Here is a 24,200-nt window from a genome sequence, read left to right as displayed (position 1 = left end):
ATTAAAGAAGGTTCCCACCTGATGACCCCAATGACCTGTTGGTCAGCACCGCTCACTGGTCTGTCGGGATTATTCTCTGGTCCATTTTTTTTATAGCACAAGTTTCTTGTGTTTACTCTGAATTGAATTCTATCGACTGTGATTATTTAAGGGCTCCGACTTTTAGACAAGGATCCTAAACATTTCCTGCAGTATTTAGCTAATTACTTTTATTCACTGACTGAAGTGAAGTCAGTGAACCAAATCATCTGAGTCCACTAACTCTCACGTACTGAGCAGCAGCAGCAAAGGACTCGAGATCCGGGCTAATGGAGACCTCGGACTCTCTGGAACCTCACTGGTTTCCATCAGCAGCCACCTTCATCCTGTTTTAATCATTTTAAAAACAGACAGAAATAGTCTGAGGTTTTATTATTAAACTTTTTATTCAGTTTTTTCTCTGAGCTTTGTGTGACAGAAGAGTCTGAACTTCCTGCTTCAGGCTCAGAAGTCTGAGGTCACACCTGCAGCCAGGTGTGCGTTTACATCGGATCAATCCGAACCCGATGGCAGACGGTGAACTGTGACTCGCCTGTTCCAGGTACAAATCGCACTCACATTTCAGTGCAGCACTTTTTATTTTTCAGGGTCATAGAAAAGTTTTTCAGGGACGAAAGCAATGGCGGGATGACTCAGCGATGACTCAGCGATGACTCAGCGATGACTCAGCGATGACTCGGCGATGACTCGGCGATGACTCAGCGATGACTCAGCGATGACTCGGCGATGACTCGGCGATGACTCGGCGATGACTCGGCGATGACTCGGCGGAATAATAACCTCCACCCTCTCTGCTTGCCGAGCGGTCAAACTGCTCCTGCTGGCGACCACTGAGACTGAATCTGTCTGAGGCTGTGTGACGTCATCAGTTTTTCCAGCGGATTTGCTGTAAGAGAAGAAGAAACAGTTCAGTTTGGGCTGATGATGGTGATGGTGATGTTCTTCCTCCTCCTCTTCCTCACCGGGTTGTTGAGCAGCTCCTCGATCTTCCTTTCTGCTGCCGAGCCTCTCTCCACCTTCCCTTGGTATCCTAGCAACAGCTGGCGGTCTTTCATATCCCGGTACGTCTGATTGGTCCAGAGACAGAGATGACATCACTAACAGAGACAGCCTCGGTCTGCAGGACTCCAGTTAGTTCAAAGTATTTACATCAGTAGCCAATCAGAGAGCTCGGTTAGTGTAAAGGTGACTTACGCTGATGACAATGTCGTGACATTTATGTTTCTGAGCCAAACTGATCCTCAGCTCTGCATCATCAACGAGTCCAACGTACTGCTGCAGCACCTGCCATCATTCAATAACACCAACGATCAGTGATCAATACCCCCCCAGCTACATGGGACTGCCTGGCCCCGCCCCCTGACCTGTGTGGGGGCCGAGTTTTTCTGCAGGATGTCAACGACCCGCTGGAAGCTCAGAGGTGACTTCTTCCGGGTGAAGCCGAGCCAGTTCCTGCTGGTGAACAGCGCATCCACGTCTGGCCACGCCTTCAGCTTCGCCCGCGCTGCCAACGCCGTCACAAAGAACTGCTTCTCTGAGATCTGATGTCAGAGGCGGCGCCCGTTAGAGACTCAGAACCTCAGCCTGACATTCAGCAAAGGTAAAGAAAAGCTCTCACCCTGAAGGTCTGGCGGACGTTGAGCGGACTGCTGTAGGTTCCCTGCAGAAACACCAAAAAGGTTCAATCAAACGTTCCAATCCAGTTCATGTGATCAGCTGATTCTGATCAGTCAGCCTGGTTTAGGGTACTCTAACTCGGGCTAACCTCGGGCTCGGCATAGTGGTAGAAGCAGCAGTAGTACAGCGTAGTGATCAACGGCATATTTAAGATTGAAGCTTTTCTGGGAAACTTCTGGAAGATTTCCATCTTTCCTCCACGCTCTGCCTGCCGGTCTGTTGCCTGGCAACAACACAAACAGGGAACTGGGATTAAACTGGAGTTCAACTTAACCTGAACACAGAGTTACACTAGATAAATGGAGCCTGATCGTGGGACCAAAGCCACTGCCAGTTTGATCCAGTCTGAAGTGGTTTCTGACCTCAATGACGATCTGCCGCTCCAGCAGAGTGTAGTGATCCTGAACATGAGCTGAATCCTCGGCAGGAAACGGAAGGCTGGAAAGAAGCAAACCTCAAAAAACTGTAAACAAACAGCTGAAGAGTAAACAACAACAAACAAACAACACCAGTCAACAATCACATAAGTGTCAACTCCACACTGAAAATAGAACAAACTGTTGAAATCGTCTGTCCTTCAGCAGAAGGCTTCCTTCCTTCCTCGTCCTGCAGGTGCCACTCACCTGAGACAGCTCTTCAGGAAGTCCCGCTTCTTGTTTTCCTCTGTGATGCTCAGATGTTCTTTATACTGGAGCAGCTGTCACAAAGAAAACAAACACACCGTTACATCAGCCCCCGTCGGCCCTGAGGGCCAAACTGCCGGCTGCTACCTACCGCCATGTCCTCCGTCCTGCCAAGAGCTCTGGGGGCAGAAGAAGAACAGAAGTAAGCTGATAACACGGACTGAGGGCACACACAGATCTCAGGTGTGAGGAGGTTCAGTCACACCTGTGCAGCTCCAGCAGCAGCTTCTGGTCTCCGATCTCGGTCAGGTAGTGCATGAAATGTCTCAGAGCTGTCTGTCTGGACTCCAGCTCTCTGAATAAAACCTCTGAGCAGGAGAACACAGTCAGACTAACCCTGAGAACTGGACCGGTACCAGAACTGCTGGTCCAGGATCAGAAGAACTCACCTTTACTTAAGGTCCTCTTCAGATAGATGAGAACCTGCAGAAGGCGGTGAGACAAGTGGTCTTTGAACATTTCTAACAAAGTTACCAAATGAATGAATCTGTAATGAGTTTGATGGTGAAGTTACAGCAGTGATGGCGTTTCCATCATGAGCGCCGACGGCGAAGTCCAGCAGCAGCAGTTTGTCCTGCAGAGAGCGGAACTTCTCCAGAGACACTGTCTGCGGCAGAGAGAACACTGAGGTAAGGACAGGTGAGCCGAGGTAAGGACAGGTGAGCCGAGGCAAGGACAGGTGAGCCGAGGCAAGGACAGGTGAGCCGAGGTAAGGACAGGTGAGCCGAGGTAAGGACAGGTGAGCCGAGGTAAGGACAGGTGAGCCTAGGCAAGGACGGGTGAGCCGAGGCAAGGACAGGTGGACCGAGGTAAGGACAGGTGAGCCGAGGTAAGGACAGGTGGGCCGAGGTAAGGACAGGTGTGCCGAGGTAAGGACAGGTGGGCCGAGGCAGGGACAGGTGAGCCGAGGTAAGGACAGGTGGGCCGAGGTAAGGAGAGGTGAGCCGAGGTAAGGACGGGTGAGCCGAGGTAAGGACAGGTGAGCCGAGGTAAGGAGAGGTGAGCCGAGGTAAGGACAGGTGAGCCGAGGTAAGGACAGGTGAGCCGAGGCAAGGACAGGTGAGCCGAGGCAGGGACAGGTGAGCCGAGGTAAGGACAGGTGGGCCGAGGTAAGGACAGGTGGACCGAGGTAAGGACAGGTGAGCCGAGGCAAGGACAGGTGAGCCGAGGTAAGGACAGGTGAGCCGAGGTAAGGACAGGTGGACCGAGGTAAGGACAGGTGAGCCGAGGTAAGGACGGGTGGCCAGAGGTAAGGACGGGTGGACCGAGGTAAGGACAGGTGAGCCGAGGTAAGGACAGGTGGGCCGAGGTAAGGACAGGTGAGCCGAGGCAAGGACAGGTGAGCCGAGGTAAGGACGGGTGAGCCGAGGCAAGGACAGGTGAGCCGAGGTAAGGACGGGTGAGCCGAGGTAAGGACAGGTGAGCCGAGGTAAGGACAGGTGGACCGAGGTAAGGACAGGTGAGCCGAGGCAAGGACAGGTGAGCCGAGGTAAGGACAGGTGAGCCGAGGTAAGGACAGGTGGACCGAGGTAAGGACAGGTGAGCCGAGGTAAGGACGGGTGGCCAGAGGTAAGGACGGGTGGACCGAGGTAAGGACAGGTGAGCCGAGGTAAGGACAGGTGGGCCGAGGTAAGGACAGGTGAGCCGAGGTAAGGACAGGTGGGCCGAGGTAAGGACAGGTGGGCCGAGGTAAGGACGGGTGAGCCGAGGTAAGGACAGGTGAGCCGAGGTAAGGACAGGTGGGCCGAGGTAAGGACGGGTGGACCGAGGCAGGGACGGGTGAGCCGAGGTAAGGACAGGTGAGCCGAGGCAGGGACGGGTGAGCCGAGGTAAGGACAGGTGAGCCGAGGTAAGGACGGGTGAGCCGAGGTAAGGACGGGTGGGCCGAGGTAAGGACGGGTGAGCCGAGGTAAGGACGGGTGGGCCGAGGTAAGGACGGGTGAGCCGAGGTAAGGACAGGTGAGCCGAGGTAAGGACAGGTGGGCCGAGGTAAGGACGGGTGGGCCGAGGTAAGGACAGGTGAGCCGAGGTAAGGACGGGTGAGCCGAGGCAGGGACGGGTGAGCCGAGGTAAGGACGGGTGAGCCGAGGTAAGGACGGGTGAGCCGAGGTAAGGACGGGTGAGCCGAGGTAAGGACGGGTGGGCCGAGGTAAGGACAGGTGGGCCGAGGTAAGGACAGGTGAGCCGAGGTAAGGACGGGTGGGCCGAGGTAAGGACAGGTGGGCCGAGGTAAGGACAGGTGAGCCGAGGTAAGGACGGGTGGGCCGAGGTAAGGACGGGTGAGCCGAGGTAAGGACAGGTGAGCCGAGGCAGGGACGGGTGAGCCGAGGTAAGGACGGGTGAGCCGAGGTAAGGACAGGTGAGCCGAGGTAAGGACGGGTGGGCCGAGGTAAGGACGGGTGAGCCGAGGTAAGGACGGGTGGGCCGAGGTAAGGACGGGTGAGCCGAGGTAAGGACAGGTGAGCCGAGGTAAGGACAGGTGAGCCGAGGCAGGGACGGGTGAGCCGAGGTAAGGACGGGTGAGCCGAGGTAAGGACGGGTGAGCCGAGGTAAGGACAGGTGGGCCGAGGTAAGGACGGGTGGGCCGAGGTAAGGACGGGTGAGCCGAGGTAAGGACGGGTGGGCCGAGGTAAGGACGGGTGAGCCGAGGTAAGGACGGGTGGACCGAGGTAAGGACAGGTGAGCCGAGGTAAGGACAGGTGAGCCGAGGGAAGGACAGGTGAGCCGAGGTAAGGACAGGTGAGCCGAGGGAAGGACAGGTGAGCCGAGGGAAGGACGGGTGAGCCGAGGTAAGGACGGGTGAGCCGAGGTAAGGACGGGTGGACCGAGGTAAGGACAGGTGAGCCGAGGGAAGGACGGGTGAGCCGAGGTAAGGACAGGTGAGCCGAGGGAAGGACGGGTGAGCCGAGGTAAGGACAGGTGAGCCGAGGTAAGGACGGGTGAGCCGAGGTAAGGACAGGTGGGCCGAGGTAAGGACGGGTGAGCCGAGGCAAGGACAGGTGAGCCGAGGTAAGGACAGGTGAGCCGAGGTAAGGACGGGTGGACCGAGGTAAGGACAGGTGAGCCGAGGTAAGGACAGGTGAGCCGAGGTAAGGACGGGTGAGCCGAGGTAAGGACGGGTGAGCCGAGGTAAGGACGGGTGGACCGAGGTAAGGACAGGTGAGCCGAGGTAAGGACAGGTGGGCCGAGGTAAGGACGGGTGAGCCGAGGCAAGGACAGGTGAGCCGAGGTAAGGACAGGTGAGCCGAGGTAAGGACGGGTGGACCGAGGTAAGGACAGGTGAGCCGAGGTAAGGACAGGTGAGCCGAGGTAAGGACGGGTGAGCCGAGGTAAGGACGGGTGGACCGAGGTAAGGACAGGTGAGCCGAGGTAAGGACAGGTGAGCCGAGGTAAGGACGGGTGAGCCGAGGTAAGGACGGGTGAGCCGAGGTAAGGACGGGTGAGCCGAGGTAAGGACAGGTGAGCCGAGGTAAGGACGGGTGGACCGAGGTAAGGACAGGTGAGCCGAGGTAAGGACAGGTGGGCCGAGGTAAGGACGGGTGAGCCGAGGTAAGGACGGGTGGGCCGAGGTAAGGACGGGTGAGCCGAGGTAAGGACGGGTGGACCGAGGTAAGGACAGGTGAGCCGAGGTAAGGACAGGTGAGCCGAGGTAAGGACAGGTGAGCCGAGGTAAGGACAGGTGAGCCGAGGTAAGGACAGGTGAGCCGAGGTAAGGACAGGTGAGCCGAGGTAAGGACGGGTGGGCCGAGGTAAGGACGGGTGAGCCGAGGTAAGGACGGGTGGGCCGAGGTAAGGACGGGTGAGCCGAGGTAAGGACAGGTGGACCGAGGTAAGGACAGGTGGGCCGAGGTAAGGACAGGTGGACCGAGGTAAGGACGGGTGGACCGAGGTAAGGACGGGTGAGCCGAGGCAACACAAACAGGTAAACATTACCTTTCCTTGCTGCAGTCTCTGAACCGTCTCTTCAGGTGACCAATCACTGACGTAATCCTGACATCATAACAAATTAAATTAAACAGACTGCTGTCATCTGTAATTAGATTACTGCAATAAGATTATAATTATAATTATAATCAAGTTACAACAATCAGATTAAGCAGGTTATTGAAATCAGATATAATCAGATTACAGCCTTGGTGTTAACCTTGTACTCAGATTTTGGTTTTCGGAGCTCAGGAGCGTAGAGTCGGAGAGACGAGTCGCCAAGCGCTGAAACGGAGAGAAACAGCATGTAGTTAATTCAGATTAATTCATTAATCAATTAGACTTATTAATTTGTTTGTTCAGACTTTTTCATTCATCAGACGCACTCATTTACTCAATCAGTCAGAAGAGGTTCCTCTGAAAGGAAGGTAATCAGTCAGAAGAGGTTGGCTCCTTGGTATAATTCACAGCTGCTTTAAAGCAGACTGAAGAAAGCTGGAGAGACAGTGGCGTTCCTCCAATTTAGAAGAGTCTCAGTTAGTCTGGAAAGATAGTTTAATAACGTATAAGAAAGCCCTTCGTAAAGCTAGAACTGCTTATTATTCATTATTGATAGAAGAGAATAAGAATAATCCCAGGTTTCTCTTCAGCACTGTTGCCAGGCTGACAAAGAGTCCGAGCTCTGCTGAGCCATGTATTCCTTTAACTCTCAGCAGTGATGATTTCATGAGATTCTTTATCAATAAAATTGTTTCTATCAGAGAGAAGATTAATGGAATCCTTCCCATTATTATCACTGATGTATCATCAAGTAGAGCAGCTTTAGAAGTATCTTTAGAACCTGATTTGTATTCAGACGGCTTCTGCCCAGTTGATCTCTCTGAGCTAACAACAGCAATAGTCTCTTCTAAACCATCAACTTGTATTTTAGACCCAATCCCAACCAGACTGTTCAAGGAGGTTTTCCCCTTAATCAATACTTCCATATTGGATCTGATCAATCGGTCTTTGTTGACAGGATATGTACCTCAGACTTTTAAGGTTGCTGTAATTAAACCTTTACTTAAAAAACCTACTCTTGATTCAGAAGTGTTGGCTAATTATCGACCTATATCCAATCTCCCTTTTTTGTCTAAAGTTCTTGAAAAAATAGTTGCAGCTCAACTTTGTGATCATTTACATAGAAATAATCAGTTTGAAGAGTTTCAGTCAGGATTCAGAGTGCATCATAGCACAGAAACAGCACTGGTGAAAGTTACCAATGATCTCCTCTTAGCCTCTGATAGCGGACTTGTTTCTTGTCCTGTTGGATCTCAGAGCTGCATTTGATACGATCGATCACAGCATTCTGTTACAGAGACTTGAACATGTTATTGGGATTAAAGGAACTGCATTAGGCTGGTTTAAGTCATATTTATCTGATAGATTCCAGTTTGTTCTTGTAAATGAAGAATCTTCCTCACACACCAGAGTATGTCATGGAGTTCCTCAGGGTTCTGTGCTTGGACCGATTCTTTTTACTTTGTACAGGCTTCCATTAGGTAACCTAACCTAACCCTAACCTTGGAGTTATTTCTGACCAGGATCTTTGACTCACATATAAACAGGTTTCTGCCTTCTTTCATCTTCGCAATATTGCAGCCAGTTTGGGTTCAGGAAGCAGATCCTCTCTACCTTTAAGATTAGTATCTAATTCATTCATCAGACTCACTGTCAGTGAAGCTCTGGAAGTTTCCTCCTTTAGTTTTTCCTGCAGATTAAAAATCAGTCACACGATCAGGTTTCTCTTCTTGTCTGGGTCATGTGACCAGATCCCAGTTCACCTTTATCTCACCTTTAAACAGAGAGCTGAGGGAGAGCCCTGATTGGCTTTTGCTGATTGAGGATGCCTCTGTGGGGATCCTGGGGAAGGCAGGCTCTCTGTCTATCTTCTGATTGGATGCTGCTGTCTCTCTGACCGACCAGGAGATGCCTGAGGAAACAGGTACAATAGTTTGTCAACCTGCAGCCAATCACAGCTCAGGATTCTTCAGAGGTGAGAGAACAGGTTAGACTTACTGCCAACTGGTTCACCACTCCAGCTGACCTTCTCCACATCGTCCTCATCGTCCTCATCCTCCACCAGCTGCCGGATGCTGTTCACTGCCTGCTTCGACTCCTTAAGCTGACACACATCACACCTCAGCCTTCGTAATATCATTAAAATCAGGACCATCCTGTCTCAGAGCAGAGAAACTGCTCCATGCATCTGTTCCTTCAGGACTGAACTACTGTAATTCCTTATTATTGTTCTGTCCCACAGATGCTCTGAAAGCCTCCAGCTGATCCAAAACCCTGCAGCCAGAGTTCTGCTGAGATCTAACAGCAGAGATCATATTTCTCCAGTTTTAGCTTCTCTTCATTGGCTCCCTGTTAAATTCAGAATAGAATTTAAGATTCTTCTCCTCACATATAAAGCTCTTAATGACCGAGCTCCATCACATCTTAAAGATCTCACAGTTGGATATTTCCCCAACAGAGCACTTTGCTCTCAGGCTGCAGGTTTCCTTGTGGTTCCCAGAGTTTCTAAAAGCAGAATGGGAGGCAGAGCCTTCAGTTATCAGGCCCCTAAAAGCAGAATGGGAGGCAGAGCCTTCAGTTATCAGGCCCCTAAAAGCAGAATGGGAGGCAGAGCCTTCAGTTATCAGGCCCCTAAAAGCAGAATGGGAGGCAGAGCCTTCAGTTATCAGGCCCCTAAAAGCAGAATGGGAGGCAGAGCCTTCAGTTATCAGGCCCCTAAAAGCAGAATGGGAGGCAGAGCCTTCAGTTATCAGGCCCCTAAAAGCAGAACGGGAGGCAGAGCCTTCAGTTATCAGGCCCCTAAAAGCAGAACGGGAGGCAGAGCCTTCAGTTATCAGGCCCCTAAAAGCAGAATGGGAGGCAGAGCCTTCAGTTATCAGGCCCCTAAAAGCAGAATGGGAGGCAGAGCCTTCAGTTATCAGGCCCCTAAAAGCAGAACGGGAGGCAGAGCCTTCAGTTATCAGGCCCCTAAAAGCAGAACGGGAGGCAGAGCCTTCAGTTATCAGGCCCCTAAAAGCAGAATGGGAGGCAGAGCCTTCAGTTATCAGGCCCCTAAAAGCAGAATGGGAGGCAGAGCCTTCAGTTATCAGGCCCCTAAAAGCAGAATGGGAGGCAGAGCCTTCAGTTATCAGGCCCCTAAAAGCAGAATGGGAGGCAGAGCCTTCAGTTATCAGGCCCCTAAAAGCAGAATGGGAGGCAGAGCCTTCAGTTATCAGGCCCCTAAAAGCAGAATGGGAGGCAGAGCCTTCAGTTATCAGGCCCCTAAAAGCAGAATGGGAGGCAGAGCCTTCAGTTATCAGGCCCCTAAAAGCAGAATGGGAGGCAGAGCCTTCAGTTATCAGGGCCCTAAAAGCAGAATGGGAGGCAGAGCCTTCAGTTATCAGGCCCCTAAAAGCAGAATGGGAGGCAGAGCCTTCAGTTATCAGGCCCCTAAAAGCAGAATGGGAGGCAGAGCCTTCAGTTATCAGGCCCCTAAAAGCAGAATGGGAGGCAGAGCCTTCAGTTATCAGGCCCCTAAAAGCAGAATGGGAGGCAGAGCCTTCAGTTATCAGGCCCCTCTCTGTGGAACCAGCTGCCAGTTTGGCTTCAGGAAGCAGACCCCCTCTCTACCTTTAAGATCAGGCTGAAACTTTCCTTTCTGATGAAGCTTATAGTTAGGGATGGCTCAGGTGAGCCTGAAACATCCCATAGTTCTGCTGCTGTAGGCCCAGCCTGCTGGGGGAGCTCCCATGATGCACCTCTCCTCCCTCCATGTTCTGCTGCTGTAGGCCCAGCCTGCTGGGGGAGCTCCCATGATGCACCTCTCCTCCCTCCATGTACAGATGACATCATCGCTGTCATTAACTTGTGTTTCTCTCTCTCAGCAGGTATCTCTGGCCTGGTGTTACGCTGCTTGTTGTCCCCTCTTTCCTGTCCTCTCAGCCCCAGCTGGTCCAGGCAGATGGACCCTTCCTGGTTCTGGTTCTGATGGAGGTTTCTTCCTGTTAAAAGGAGTTTTTTCTCTCCACAGTTGCCTTGTGTATGTTCAGGACTGGGATTGGATCAAAGAGAAGTTCAGTGCAATCTGTTGGTTTCCTTTGCTCAACTACTTTTTTAATTGGTTCTGTATGAACTGGACTAATTTGGAATTGAATTAATTATATTATTCTAATGAATTGTAATTGGCTTGAATAGGACTGTATCTTTAAAGTGCCCTGAGATGATGTTTGTTGTGATTTGGCGTTTTATAAATAAACTGAATTGAAATCTCACACCTGATCTTGACACCTTAACATTTCACCCGACTCTCACACCTGGGTCCAGTGTATACCGGGTCTTACCCTGCTGAACTCGTCATCTTCATCATCGAAAGTGAAGGCTTTAAATTTGGAGCTGTTCCAGTAGTCTTCCTCATCTGTTTTACTCTTCATCATCTAGAGAGAACATTCAGTTTAAATTAACTTTTGTATTGTCAACATCAGCTTGAGCAACTGCAGCATGCTAACCCATTAGCTTCAACACCAACGGGAGCAACTGCAGCATGCTAACCCATTAGCTTCAACACCAACGGGAGCAACTGCAGCATGCTAACCCATTAGCTTCGACACCAACGGGAGCAGCTGCAGCATGCTAACCCATTAGCTTCAACATCAGCTTGAGCAACTGCAGCATGCTAACCCATTAGCTTCAACATCAGCTTGAGCAACTGCAACATGCTAACCCATTAGCTTCAACACCAACGGGAGCAGCTGCAGCATGCTAACCCATTAGCTTCAACATCAGCGGGAGCAACTGCAGCATGCTAACCCATTAGCTTCAACATCAGCTTGAGCAACTGCAACATGCTAACCCATTAGCTTCAACACCAACGGGAGCAGCTGCAGCATGCTAACCCATTAGCTTCAACATCAGCGGGAGCAACTGCAACATGCTAACCCATTAGCTTCAACACCAACGGGAGCAGCTGCAGCATGCTAACCCATTAGCTTCAACATCAGCGGGAGCAACTGCAACATGCTAACCCATTAGCTTCAACACCAACGGGAGCAGCTGCAGCATGCTAACCCATTAGCTTCAACATCAGCTTGAGCAACTGCAACATGCTAACCCATTAGCTTCAACACCAACGGGAGCAGCTGCAGCATGCTAACCCATTAGCTTCAACATCAGCTTGAGCAACTGCAGCATGCTAACCCATTAGCTTCAACACCAACGGGAGCAGCTGCAGCATGCTAACCCATTAGCTTCAACATCAGCTTGAGCAACTGCAACATGCTAACCCATTAACTTCAACACCAACGGGAGCAGCTGCAGCATGCTAACCCATTAGCTTCAACACCAACGGGAGCAGCTGCAGCATGCTAACCCATTAGCTTCAACATCAGCTTGAGCAACTGCAGCATGCTAACCCATTAACTTCAACACCAACGGGAGCAGCTGCAGCATGCTAACCCATTAACTTCAACACCAACGGGAGCAGCTGCAGCATGCTAACCCATTAGCTTCAACACCAACGGGAGCGGCTGCAGCATGCTAACCCATTAGCTTCAACACCCGATGAGTCCTGATGGTGATGATAATGATGATTATGATGGAGGCTGTGTGCTCTGTTTGTACTGTATGTTCAGACTCTGTATGTGCTTTGTGTTACAGTTCTGTAATACAATTAGCATGCTAGAATACTACAAACATCCGTATTAAACTGTTCCCCCCACTGGCAGCGGCGGGAACACTGATGTCAAAGCACAGATATATATTACATGTAAAGTGGAACATCAGACATCACATAGCGTAAAGAATAAAGTCGATAACCGATCAGAATCAATCAGTTGTTATTACCTTCAGCTGCATCTGTTCGCCCTTCTTCCCCCGTGATGGAGGTTGCGCGACTTCCGGCTCCGCAGGGTCTTCTGGGAGTTGTAGTGAACATTCACAACACGCGAATATTCAGGACATGTTTCTGCTGGAATCAGCTGGAAGTCCGCTGAAGTGACCGGAAACTATTCTGATCTTACGCCACACACGGAACAGGTATGCTCGCACTCACGAGTCTCCCCTCATTGGTCCAGTTTTTGCCTCCTCTTGATGTCCTCGTTTCCTCATCACTTTCACCTAAATATGCTGAAGGAGTTCCACAAACTCAGAGGGCAGTTCAGAACCTGCCGGAGAAGACAGTTCTGCTTTATTTTGCGGCATTTTAAAAGAGTTAGATAAGATATGAGATATAAGTTTATTTGCCATTTGTTAAAGTACAAATGTTTCTGTAAATTTGTTTGAATTTTGGTTGTAGTTTTTCTTCCTGCCTCAACCTTTGGCTTCTTTTAAGTAAAGCAAATATTATCCATCAGCACTTGTCCTCACCTCCTTCCTGTGGTCGTCCTGCGTTTGGCTCCTAAACCTCAAGTTAAACACGAATCCTGACAGCGACACCAGTGAACATCCCAGTTTCCGTTGGGAATCTGTCCACAATAAGACTGAAGGCTTCATGCAGTGATGAGATGTGACAAAATACTATAAGTTAAGATATAAAGTTCCACATTTGAGCTCTTTGTCTGATAACTTCAGTCACAAGAAGCGAAAGAGGAAATATCAGTTTTCATTATGAAGTTACTGAGGAGTTTATCAAAGTTTAGCTGAAGAGATTAATTAATTAATTGAACACTGTTTTAAAAAAATTGATAACTGGAAACAATAAGCAGGTCGGCACATCATGAGCCATAAAGAAATAACGCATTTTCTGCTCTGAGAATCAAACTTAAAGGTGATAAACATAATCAGTGCAGTACTTTTAGAGTGTAGTACTTTTGAGCACTTCCCTCTCAGTGCTGTTGTTTTATTTTGTTGAGCTGTTTTATTTTGAAAGTCCTAACAGAAAGCAGATGGTTCATGTTTCAGCTGCTGGTCCCCTCACTCACAGGAGTCACTCAGTTACTGCAACACAGAGACCTTCAGCTCTACTGATCACAGATCAGAAATGGCCAAATGGGGAGAAGGAGATCCTCGATGGATCGTTGAGGAGCGAGCTGACGCGACCAACGTCAACAACTGGCACTGGTCAGTGACTCTTTGTTGCTGTTGATGCTGATTATGTCACGCACTGATTTAACAACTCAGATGAAGAAGAAGAAGTTTGTCCCGTCTCTGACCGAATGTGTCCGTGGATCATGTGACGTGCTGATGTTTACAGTGTTTTTCAGTCTGTTGCTTCAAAGTGAACGCATCAGTCGTGTTGTGGCCCCTCCTCTTCACGCTGGGAACCTCTGAGTACCTGTCACTAAGTTTGTTTCCATAGCAACAGTAATATGAAAGATCCACAGAAGCAGAAGAAGAGAGTCCTCCAGAATGATCCATGTTGTATGAGGAAGAGTTATTTTAAAGTGTGTGTTATTTGACCCTGCAGATGTATTTAAAGGCTGTGATGTCAGAGGTGGGCAGCTGAGTGACTCACGCCATCTCCTCTTTCTCCATCAGGACGGAGCGGGATGTCTCCGCCTGGTCTTCAGAGCGCCTCCGTCAGCTCCTGCTTGGTGTTCGGGTGGAGGGACCAGAGGGAGTGTGTCACCTGACTGACGTCAGCAAGCTGGATGGAGAAGCCTCCATCAACAACCGCAAAGGAAAACTTTTCTTCTTCTACGAATGGCAGCTGAGAGCCAACTGGCTGGGTCAGTGATGTCACCGATGATGTCATCCATCAATCCATTTATCTATCCACCCAGTGGACTGCATCTAGTAGCTCCAGCTGTGGCTCTCTCTCCACCAGTGAGCTCAGGTTTTTGTCCAGAGATCTGGTGTCTGGTTCTGGGGTTTCCAGGGTGGAAGCTCCGTGTTTCCTCATCAGGTCTTCCATGATCCAAGACATGGACTGCAGTATAGTCAACATTCTGTGTTTAATGTTTCTCTTCACAGAGATCAGGAAAGGCTGAGACACCAAAGTTTGTCGTCTTCTGTGGTCCTGACTGTCTCCTATCTGCAGGTACGTCCTCCAGTGGAGTGAAGTTCAGAGGAACTGTTGATGTGACCAACCTGTCCGACGAGAACGACGAGGACGACCTGGATGTGAGTCTGGATCCTGATCACACACCATCAACATAGGGACAACTGTATCAACAATTAGACAAGCGAACATGTCCTTTTCTAGATTTCGTTGTCGCTGTGTAAAGATCAGCCCAGTACGGCTCTCCTGGACCTCATGAAGAGGACCGGGGTTAAAGAGGTCCGTAGAGTTCTGGGCGAGTATGTCCATGAGCTTAAATCAGGTCTGTTATCCACAATGTATCAGGACCAGCCAATCAGAAAAGAGAAGAATGAGCCCTGTAGTAACGGTGACCTCTGACCTTACAGAGTTTAGTCAGGGAATGATCTTTCCCACTGCTGATGGACAGAAGTCGTCTACACCTGCACCCCCCAAGAAGAACCAGGTGAAGACCAGCAAAACTCAGGTAAAGTCAACCTGTGTTCCTGACACAGCTGCTGTTAATGCTGAGTTGACCTCATTTTACCTCTGTGTTCTTTTGTAGATTAGCCCCACCGTGAAGTGCTCACATAGCCCCGCCCCCTGCCCAAAAGGCGTTCTTATCCCCACCTGCAGCTTTAACCTAAAAGAAACGTTCCAGACATCTACTGATGAACTCTACAGAACCTTCATCAATCAGGAGGTACGGAAGAAGAGATACAGTACATAACAATTTGAAACCTGAATAGTCTGAATGCTGGATGGATCAAGACAGACTAGTGTGAAACCAGGACAGACTGAGACAGACTAGTGTGAAACCAGGACAGACTGAGACAGACTAGTGTGAAACCAGGACAGACCGAGACAGACTAGTGTGAAACCAGGACAGACCGAGACAGACTAGTGTGAAACCAGGACAGACCGAGACAGACTAGTGTGAAACCAGGACAGACCGAGACAGACTAGTGTGAAACCAGGACAGACTAGTGTGAAACCAGGACAGACTGAGACAGACTAGTGTGAAACCAGGACAGACCGAGACAGACTAGTGTGAAACCAGGACAGACTAGTGTGAAACCAGGACAGACCGAGACAGACTAGTGTGAAACCAGGACAGACCGAGACAGACTAGTGTGAAACCAGGACAGACCGAGACAGACTAGTGTGAAACCAGGACAGACTAGTGTGAAACCAGGACAGACTGAGACAGACTAGTGTGAAACCAGGACAGACCGAGACAGACTAGTGTGAAACCAGGACAGACTAGTGTGAAACCAGGACAGACCGAGACAGACTAGTGTGAAACCAGGACAGACCGAGACAGACTAGTGTGAAACCAGGACAGACCGAGACAGACTAGTGTGAAACCAGGACAGACCGAGACAGACTAGTGTGAAACCAGGACAGACTGAGACAGACTAGTGTGAAACCAGGACAGACTAGTGTGAAACCAGGACAGACTGAGACAGACTAGTGTGAAACCAGGACAGACTAGTGTGAAACCAGGACAGACTGAGACAGACTAGTGTGAAACCAGGACAGACCGAGACAGACTAGTGTGAAACCAGGACAGACCGAGACAGACTAGTGTGAAACCAGGACAGACCGAGACAGACTAGTGTGAAACCAGGACAGACCGAGACAGACTAGTGTGAAACCAGGACAGACCGAGACAGACTAGTGTGAAACCAGGACAGACCGAGACAGACTAGTGTGAAACCAGGACAGACTAGTGTGAAACCAGGACAGACCGAGACAGACTAGTGTGAAACCAGGACAGACCGAGACAGACTAGTGTGAAACCAGGACAGACTGAGACAGACTAGTGTGAAACCAGGACAGACTAGTGTGAAACCAGGACAGACTGAGACAGACTAGTGTGAAACCAGGACAGACCGAGACAGACTAGTGTGAAACCAGGACAGACCGAGACAGACTAGTGTGAAACCAGGACAGACTGAGACAGACTAGTGTGAAACCAGGACAGACCGAGACAGACTAGTGTGAAACCAGGACAGACTAGTGTGAAACCAGGACAGACTAGTGTGAAACCAGGACAGACCGAGACAGACTAGTGTGAAACCAGGACAGACCGAGACAGACTAGTGTGAAACCAGGACAGACTGAGACAGACTAGTGTGAAACCAGGACAGACCGAGACAGACTAGTGTGAAACCAGGACAGACTAGTGTGAAACCAGGACAGACTGAGACAGACTAGTGTGAAACCAGGACAGACTGAGACAGACTAGTGTGAAACCAGGACAGACCGAGACAGACTAGTGTGAAACCAGGACAGACCGAGACAGACTAGTGTGAAACCAGGACAGACTGAGACAGACTAGTGTGAAACCAGGACAGACCGAGACAGACTAGTGTGAAACCAGGACAGACCGAGACAGACTAGTGTGAAACCAGGACAGACCGAGACAGACTAGTGTGAAACCAGGACAGACTGAGACAGACTAGTGTGAAACCAGGACAGACCGAGACAGACTAGTGTGAAACCAGGACAGACCGAGACAGACTAGTGTGAAACCAGGACAGACTGAGACAGACTAGTGTGAAACCAGGACAGACCGAGACAGACTAGTGTGAAACCAGGACAGACCGAGACAGACTAGTGTGAAACCAGGACAGACCGAGACAGACTAGTGTGAAACCAGGACAGACTGAGACAGACTAGTGTGAAACCAGGACAGACCGAGACAGACTAGTGTGAAACCAGGACAGACTGAGACAGACTAGTGTGAAACCAGGACAGACAGAGACAGACTAGTGTGAAACCAGGACAGACCGAGACAGACTAGTGTGAAACCAGGACAGACCGAGACAGACTAGTGTGAAACCAGGACAGACTGAGACAGACTAGTGTGAAACCAGGACAGACCGAGACAGACTAGTGTGAAACCAGGACAGACTGAGACAGACTAGTGTGAAACCAGGACAGACCGAGACAGACTAGTGTGAAACCAGGACAGACCGAGACAGACTAGTGTGAAACCAGGACAGACTAGTGTGAAACCAGGACAGACTGAGACAGACTAGTGTGAAACCAGGACAGACTGAGACAGACTAGTGTGAAACCAGGACAGACCGAGACAGACTAGTGTGAAACCAGGACAGACCGAGACAGACTAGTGTGAAACCAGGACAGACTGAGACAGACTAGTGTGAAACCAGGACAGACCGAGACAGACTAGTGTGAAACCAGGACAGACCGAGACAGACTAGTGTGAAACCAGGACAGACTGAGACAGACTAGTGTGAAACCAGGACAGACCGAGACAGACTAGTGTGAAACCAGGACAGACTGAGACAGACTAGTGTGAAACCAGGACAGACCGAGACAGACTAGTGTGAAACCAGGACAGACTAGTGTGAAACCAGGACAGACTAGTGTGAAACCAGGACAGACCGAGACAGACTAGTGTGAAACCAGGACAGACCGAGACAGACTAGTGTGAAACCAGGACAGACTGAGACAGACTAGTGTGAAACCAGGACAGACCGAGACAGACTAGTGTGAAACCAGGACAGACCGAGACAGACTAGTGTGAAACCAGGACAGACTAGTGTGAAACCAGGACAGACTGAGACAGACTAGTGTGAAACCAGGACAGACTGAGACAGACTAGTGTGAAACCAGGACAGACCGAGACAGACTAGTGTGAAACCAGGACAGACCGAGACAGACTAGTGTGAAACCAGGACAGACTGAGACAGACTAGTGTGAAACCAGGACAGACCGAGACAGACTAGTGTGAAACCAGGACAGACCGAGACAGACTAGTGTGAAACCAGGACAGACCGAGACAGACTAGTGTGAAACCAGGACAGACTGAGACAGACTAGTGTGAAACCAGGACAGACCGAGACAGACTAGTGTGAAACCAGGACAGACTGAGACAGACTAGTGTGAAACCAGGACAGACAGAGACAGACTAGTGTGAAACCAGGACAGACCGAGACAGACTAGTGTGAAACCAGGACAGACCGAGACAGACTAGTGTGAAACCAGGACAGACTGAGACAGACTAGTGTGAAACCAGGACAGACCGAGACAGACTAGTGTGAAACCAGGACAGACTGAGACAGACTAGTGTGAAACCAGGACAGACCGAGACAGACTAGTGTGAAACCAGGACAGACCGAGACAGACTAGTGTGAAACCAGGACAGACTAGTGTGAAACCAGGACAGACTGAGACAGACTAGTGTGAAACCAGGACAGACTGAGACAGACTAGTGTGAAACCAGGACAGACCGAGACAGACTAGTGTGAAACCAGGACAGACCGAGACAGACTAGTGTGAAACCAGGACAGACTGAGACAGACTAGTGTGAAACCAGGACAGACCGAGACAGACTAGTGTGAAACCAGGACAGACCGAGACAGACTAGTGTGAAACCAGGACAGACTGAGACAGACTAGTGTGAAACCAGGACAGACCGAGACAGACTAGTGTGAAACCAGGACAGACTAGTGTGAAACCAGGACAGACCGAGACAGACTAGTGTGAAACCAGGACAGACCGAGACAGACTAGTGTGAAACCAGGACAGACCGAGACAGACTAGTGTGAAACCAGGACAGACTGAGACAGACTAGTGTGAAACCAGGACAGACTGAGACAGACTAGTGTGAAACCAGGACAGACTAGTGTGAAACCAGGACAGACTGAGACAGACTAGTGTGAAACCAGGACAGACCGAGACAGACTAGTGTGAAACCAGGACAGACCGAGACAGACTAGTGTGAAACCAGGACAGACCGAGACAGACTAGTGTGAAACCAGGACAGACCGAGACAGACTAGTGTGAAACCAGGACAGACAGAGACAGACTAGTGTGAAACCAGGACAGACTGAGACAGACTAGTGTGAAACCAGGACAGACTGAGACAGACTAGTGTGAAACCAGGACAGACCGAGACAGACTAGTGTGAAACCAGGACAGACCGAGACAGACTAGTGTGAAACCAGGACAGACTAGTGTGAAACCAGGACAGACTGAGACAGACTAGTGTGAAACCAGGACAGACTGAGACAGACTAGTGTGAAACCAGGACAGACCGAGACAGACTAGTGTGAAACCAGGACAGACCGAGACAGACTAGTGTGAAACCAGGACAGACTGAGACAGACTAGTGTGAAACCAGGACAGACCGAGACAGACTAGTGTGAAACCAGGACAGACCGAGACAGACTAGTGTGAAACCAGGACAGACCGAGACAGACTAGTGTGAAACCAGGACAGACTGAGACAGACTAGTGTGAAACCAGGACAGACCGAGACAGACTAGTGTGAAACCAGGACAGACTGAGACAGACTAGTGTGAAACCAGGACAGACAGAGACAGACTAGTGTGAAACCAGGACAGACCGAGACAGACTAGTGTGAAACCAGGACAGACCGAGACAGACTAGTGTGAAACCAGGACAGACTGAGACAGACTAGTGTGAAACCAGGACAGACCGAGACAGACTAGTGTGAAACCAGGACAGACTGAGACAGACTAGTGTGAAACCAGGACAGACCGAGACAGACTAGTGTGAAACCAGGACAGACCGAGACAGACTAGTGTGAAACCAGGACAGACCGAGACAGACTAGTGTGAAACCAGGACAGACTAGTGTGAAACCAGGACAGACTGAGACAGACTAGTGTGAAACCAGGACAGACTGAGACAGACTAGTGTGAAACCAGGACAGACCGAGACAGACTAGTGTGAAACCAGGACAGACCGAGACAGACTAGTGTGAAACCAGGACAGACTGAGACAGACTAGTGTGAAACCAGGACAGACCGAGACAGACTAGTGTGAAACCAGGACAGACCGAGACAGACTAGTGTGAAACCAGGACAGACTGAGACAGACTAGTGTGAAACCAGGACAGACCGAGACAGACTAGTGTGAAACCAGGACAGACTAGTGTGAAACCAGGACAGACCGAGACAGACTAGTGTGAAACCAGGACAGACCGAGACAGACTAGTGTGAAACCAGGACAGACCGAGACAGACTAGTGTGAAACCAGGACAGACTGAGACAGACTAGTGTGAAACCAGGACAGACTGAGACAGACTAGTGTGAAACCAGGACAGACTAGTGTGAAACCAGGACAGACTGAGACAGACTAGTGTGAAACCAGGACAGACCGAGACAGACTAGTGTGAAACCAGGACAGACCGAGACAGACTAGTGTGAAACCAGGACAGACCGAGACAGACTAGTGTGAAACCAGGACAGACCGAGACAGACTAGTGTGAAACCAGGACAGACAGAGACAGACTAGTGTGAAACCAGGACAGACTGAGACAGACTAGTGTGAAACCAGGACAGACTGAGACAGACTAGTGTGAAACCAGGACAGACCGAGACAGACTAGTGTGAAACCAGGACAGACCGAGACAGACTAGTGTGAAACCAGGACAGACCGAGACAGACTAGTGTGAAACCAGGACAGACCGAGACAGACTAGTGTGAAACCAGGACAGACTGAGACAGACTAGTGTGAAACCAGGACAGACTAGTGTGAAACCAGGACAGACTGAGACAGACTAGTGTGAAACCAGGACAGACCGAGACAGACTAGTGTGAAACCAGGACAGACTGAGACAGACTAGTGTGAAACCAGGACAGACTGAGACAGACTAGTGTGAAACCAGGACAGACCGAGACAGACTAGTGTGAAACCAGGACAGACTGAGACAGACTAGTGTGAAACCAGGACAGACTGAGACAGACTAGTGTGAAACCAGGACAGACTGAGACAGACTAGTGTGAAACCAGGACAGACCGAGACAGACTAGTGTGAAACCAGGACAGACCGAGACAGACTAGTGTGAAACCAGGACAGACTGAGACAGACTAGTGTGAAACCAGGACAGACCGAGACAGACTAGTGTGAAACCAGGACAGACTGAGACAGACTAGTGTGAAACCAGGACAGACCGAGACAGACTAGTGTGAAACCAGGACAGACTGAGACAGACTAGTGTGAAACCAGGACAGACCGAGACAGACTAGTGTGAAACCAGGACAGACCGAGACAGACTAGTGTGAAACCAGGACAGACTAGTGTGAAACCAGGACAGACTGAGACAGACTAGTGTGAAACCAGGACAGACTGAGACAGACTAGTGTGAAACCAGGACAGACCGAGACAGACTAGTGTGAAACCAGGACAGACCGAGACAGACTAGTGTGAAACCAGGACAGACCGAGACAGACTAGTGTGAAACCAGGACAGACTGAGACAGACTAGTGTGAAACCAGGACAGACCGAGACAGACTAGTGTGAAACCAGGACAGACCGAGACAGACTAGTGTGAAACCAGGACAGACTGAGACAGACTAGTGTGAAACCAGGACAGACCGAGACAGACGAGTGTGAAACCAGGACAGACCGAGACAGACTAGTGTGAAACCAGGACAGACTGAGACAGACTAGTGTGAAACCAGGACAGACTGAGACAGACTAGTGTGAAACCAGGACAGACTGAGACAGACTAGTGTGAAACCAGGACAGACTGAGACAGACTAGTGTGAAACCAGGACAGACTAGTGTGAAACCAGGACAGACTGAGACAGACTAGTGTGAAACCAGGACAGACTGAGACAGACTAGTGTGAAACCAGGACAGACTGAGACAGACTAGTGTGAAACCAGGACAGACTAGTGTGAAACCAGGACAGACTGAGACAGACTAGTGTGAAACCAGGACAGACTAGTGTGAAACCAGGACAGACTGAGACAGACTAGTGTGAAACCAGGACAGACCGAGACAGACTAGTGTGAAACCAGGACAGACTAGTGTGAAACCAGGACAGACTGAGACAGACTAGTGTGAAACCAGGACAGACCGAGACAGACTAGTGTGAAACCAGGACAGACCGAGACAGACTAGTGTGAAACCAGGACAGACCGAGACAGACTAGTGTGAAACCAGGACAGACCGAGACAGACTAGTGTGAAACCAGGACAGACTGAGACAGACTAGTGTGAAACCAGGACAGACTGAGACAGACTAGTGTGAAACCAGGACAGACCGAGACAGACTAGTGTGAAACCAGCACAGACCGAGACAGACTATTGTGAAACCAGGACAGACCGAGACAGACGAGTGTGAAACCAGGACAGACCGAGACAGACTAGTGTGAAACCAGGACAGACCGAGACAGACGAGTGTGAAACCAGGACAGACTGAGACAGACTAGTGTGAAACCAGGACAGACCGAGACAGACTAGTGTGAAACCAGGACAGACCGAGACAGACTAGTGTGAAACCAGGACAGACCGAGACAGACTAGTGTGAAACCAGGACAGACCGAGACAGACTAGTGTGAAACCAGGACAGACTGAGACAGACTAGTGTGAAACCAGGACAGACTGAGACAGACTAGTGTGAAACCAGGACAGACCGAGACAGACTAGTGTGAAACCAGGACAGACTGAGACAGACTAGTGTGAAACCAGGACAGACTGAGACAGACTAGTGTGAAACCAGGACAGACCGAGACAGACTAGTGTGAAACCAGGACAGACTGAGACAGACTAGTGTGAAACCAGGACAGACTAGTGTGAAACCAGGACAGACCGAGACAGACTAGTGTGAAACCAGGACAGACTGAGACAGACTAGTGTGAAACCAGGACAGACTGAGACAGACTAGTGTGAAACCAGGACAGACCGAGACAGACTAGTGTGAAACCAGCACAGACCGAGACAGACTATTGTGAAACCAGGACAGACCGAGACAGACGAGTGTGAAACCAGGACAGACCGAGACAGACTAGTGTGAAACCAGGACAGACCGAGACAGACTAGTGTGAAACCAGGACAGACTAGTGTGAAACCAGGACAGACCGAGACAGACTAGTGTGAAACCAGGACAGACTGAGACAGACTAGTGTGAAACCAGGACAGACCGAGACAGACTAGTGTGAAACCAGGACAGACCGAGACAGACTAGTGTGAAACCAGGACAGACTGAGACAGACTAGTGTGAAACCAGGACAGACTAGTGTGAAACCAGGACAGACCGAGACAGACTAGTGTGAAACCAGGACAGACCGAGACAGACTAGTGTGAAACCAGGACAGACCGAGACAGACTAGTGTGAAACCAGGACAGACCGAGACAGACTAGTGTGAAACCAGGACAGACCGAGACAGACTAGTGTGAAACCAGGACAGACTAGTGTGAAACCAGTTCAATCACCATGGTAACAGTCAGTCTGCAGGTGGTGTGGTGTTGTTGTCGAGGTTCTGTTGTACTGAAGTTCTGTCCAGTTGGTGCAGATCTTCACACGTTCCCCGGCTACTGTAGATGGACGGAGAGGAGGGCGGTTCCAGCTCCTGGGTGGGAGCATCAGTGGAGAGTTCACACAGCTGGTGAGGTCACAGCTGCTGAGCCAAACAGTGCTTTCTGTCATATCATTATAGTAACAGGACCACTGCTCTCCTTCCAGGTACCAGGCCAGAAGATTGAGATGAGGTGGCACTTCAGGTCCTGGCCCGGTGGTGAGTCTCCATGTTAAGATGCTGCGATTCACATGCAAAGCCTCTTAGCTTCAGAGCGGGTCGGACATTTGAGCTTCGTGTGTTTCCATCAGAACATTACGCCACCGTCAGCCTCGACCTGCAGGGCCGTGGAGATGAGACAGAGCTGAGAATGGAGTGCCAAGGAGTCCCTAAAGGAGAGGAGGACTCCACCAGGGAGGGCTGGACCCGATTTTACTTCCAGGCCATCAAACAGACGTTCGGCTACTGAGGGAGACCCTTCCTGGTTCTGGTTCTGCCAGAGGTTTCTTCCTGAGTCTGCCAGAGGTTTCTTCCTGGTTCTGGTTCTGCCAGAGGTTTCTTCCTGGTTCTGGTTCTGCCAGA

The 24,200-nt window shown here is 50.3% G+C and overlaps 2 protein-coding genes across 3 annotated transcripts; one reads left to right on the top strand and one right to left on the bottom strand.

Annotated features, from left to right (window-relative positions):
• Positions 1–424: 424 nt before the first annotated feature.
• Positions 425–12,279, bottom strand: vipas39 (VPS33B interacting protein, apical-basolateral polarity regulator, spe-39 homolog). Its single transcript, XM_072362322.1, has 19 exons — positions 12,201–12,279; positions 10,703–10,795; positions 8,382–8,487; positions 8,158–8,295; positions 8,035–8,073; positions 6,544–6,608; positions 6,333–6,389; positions 2,914–3,006; positions 2,789–2,822; positions 2,605–2,707; positions 2,491–2,518; positions 2,340–2,413; positions 2,079–2,154; positions 1,805–1,939; positions 1,658–1,699; positions 1,404–1,580; positions 1,234–1,323; positions 1,002–1,106; positions 425–925 (listed from the first exon to the last, which is right to left on the bottom strand). The coding sequence occupies exons 1-19, from the start codon at positions 12,210–12,212 to the stop codon at positions 905–907; spliced, it is 1,488 nt and encodes a 495-aa protein (XP_072218423.1). The 5' UTR covers positions 12,213–12,279; the 3' UTR covers positions 425–904.
• Positions 12,280–13,276: 997 nt separating this feature from the next.
• LOC140266970 (activator of 90 kDa heat shock protein ATPase homolog 1-like) lies at positions 13,277–24,091 on the top strand. 2 transcript variants are annotated; one of them, XM_072362118.1, is made up of 9 exons: positions 13,277–13,415; positions 13,833–14,023; positions 14,335–14,417; positions 14,500–14,617; positions 14,703–14,800; positions 14,879–15,016; positions 23,607–23,708; positions 23,786–23,837; positions 23,930–24,091. In XM_072362118.1, exons 1-9 carry the CDS (start codon positions 13,336–13,338, stop codon positions 24,085–24,087), a joined length of 1,020 nt encoding a protein of 339 aa, XP_072218219.1. In that variant the 5' UTR covers positions 13,277–13,335; the 3' UTR covers positions 24,088–24,091. The 2 variants fall into 2 exon arrangements, with proteins under 2 accessions (XP_072218219.1, XP_072218220.1); XM_072362119.1 differs by lacking the exon at positions 14,879–15,016.
• The last annotated feature ends 109 nt before the right edge of the window (positions 24,092–24,200 follow it).

The sequence above is a fragment of the Leuresthes tenuis genome, unplaced genomic scaffold (genome assembly GCF_036924035.1).
Source record: "Leuresthes tenuis unplaced genomic scaffold, fLeuTen1.0.hap1 SCAF_13, whole genome shotgun sequence".
NCBI lineage: Eukaryota > Metazoa > Chordata > Actinopteri > Atheriniformes > Atherinopsidae > Leuresthes > Leuresthes tenuis.
The sequence above is the reverse complement of the archived record's forward strand: the minus strand, read 5'-3'. Positions and strand labels throughout refer to the sequence as shown.

Bases quoted from the DNA above. Each gene is read 5' to 3' on its own strand.
- LOC140266970 (XM_072362118.1), top strand. From the start codon at position 13,336: ATGGCCAAATGGGGAGAAGGAGATCCTCGATGGATCGTTGAGGAGCGA. The intron at 14,801-14,878 runs GTAAAGTCAACC...GTTCTTTTGTAG, and splicing joins TGAAGACCAGCAAAACTCAG to ATTAGCCCCACCGTGAAGTG. The intron at 23,709-23,785 runs GTGAGGTCACAG...CTCTCCTTCCAG, and splicing joins GTGGAGAGTTCACACAGCTG to GTACCAGGCCAGAAGATTGA.
- vipas39 (XM_072362322.1), bottom strand. The intron at 2,823-2,913 runs GTAACTTCACCA...CGCCTTCTGCAG, and splicing joins ATGGAAACGCCATCACTGCT to GTTCTCATCTATCTGAAGAG. The intron at 926-1,001 runs GTGAGGAAGAGG...CTTCTCTTACAG, and splicing joins AGGAGCTGCTCAACAACCCG to CAAATCCGCTGGAAAAACTG.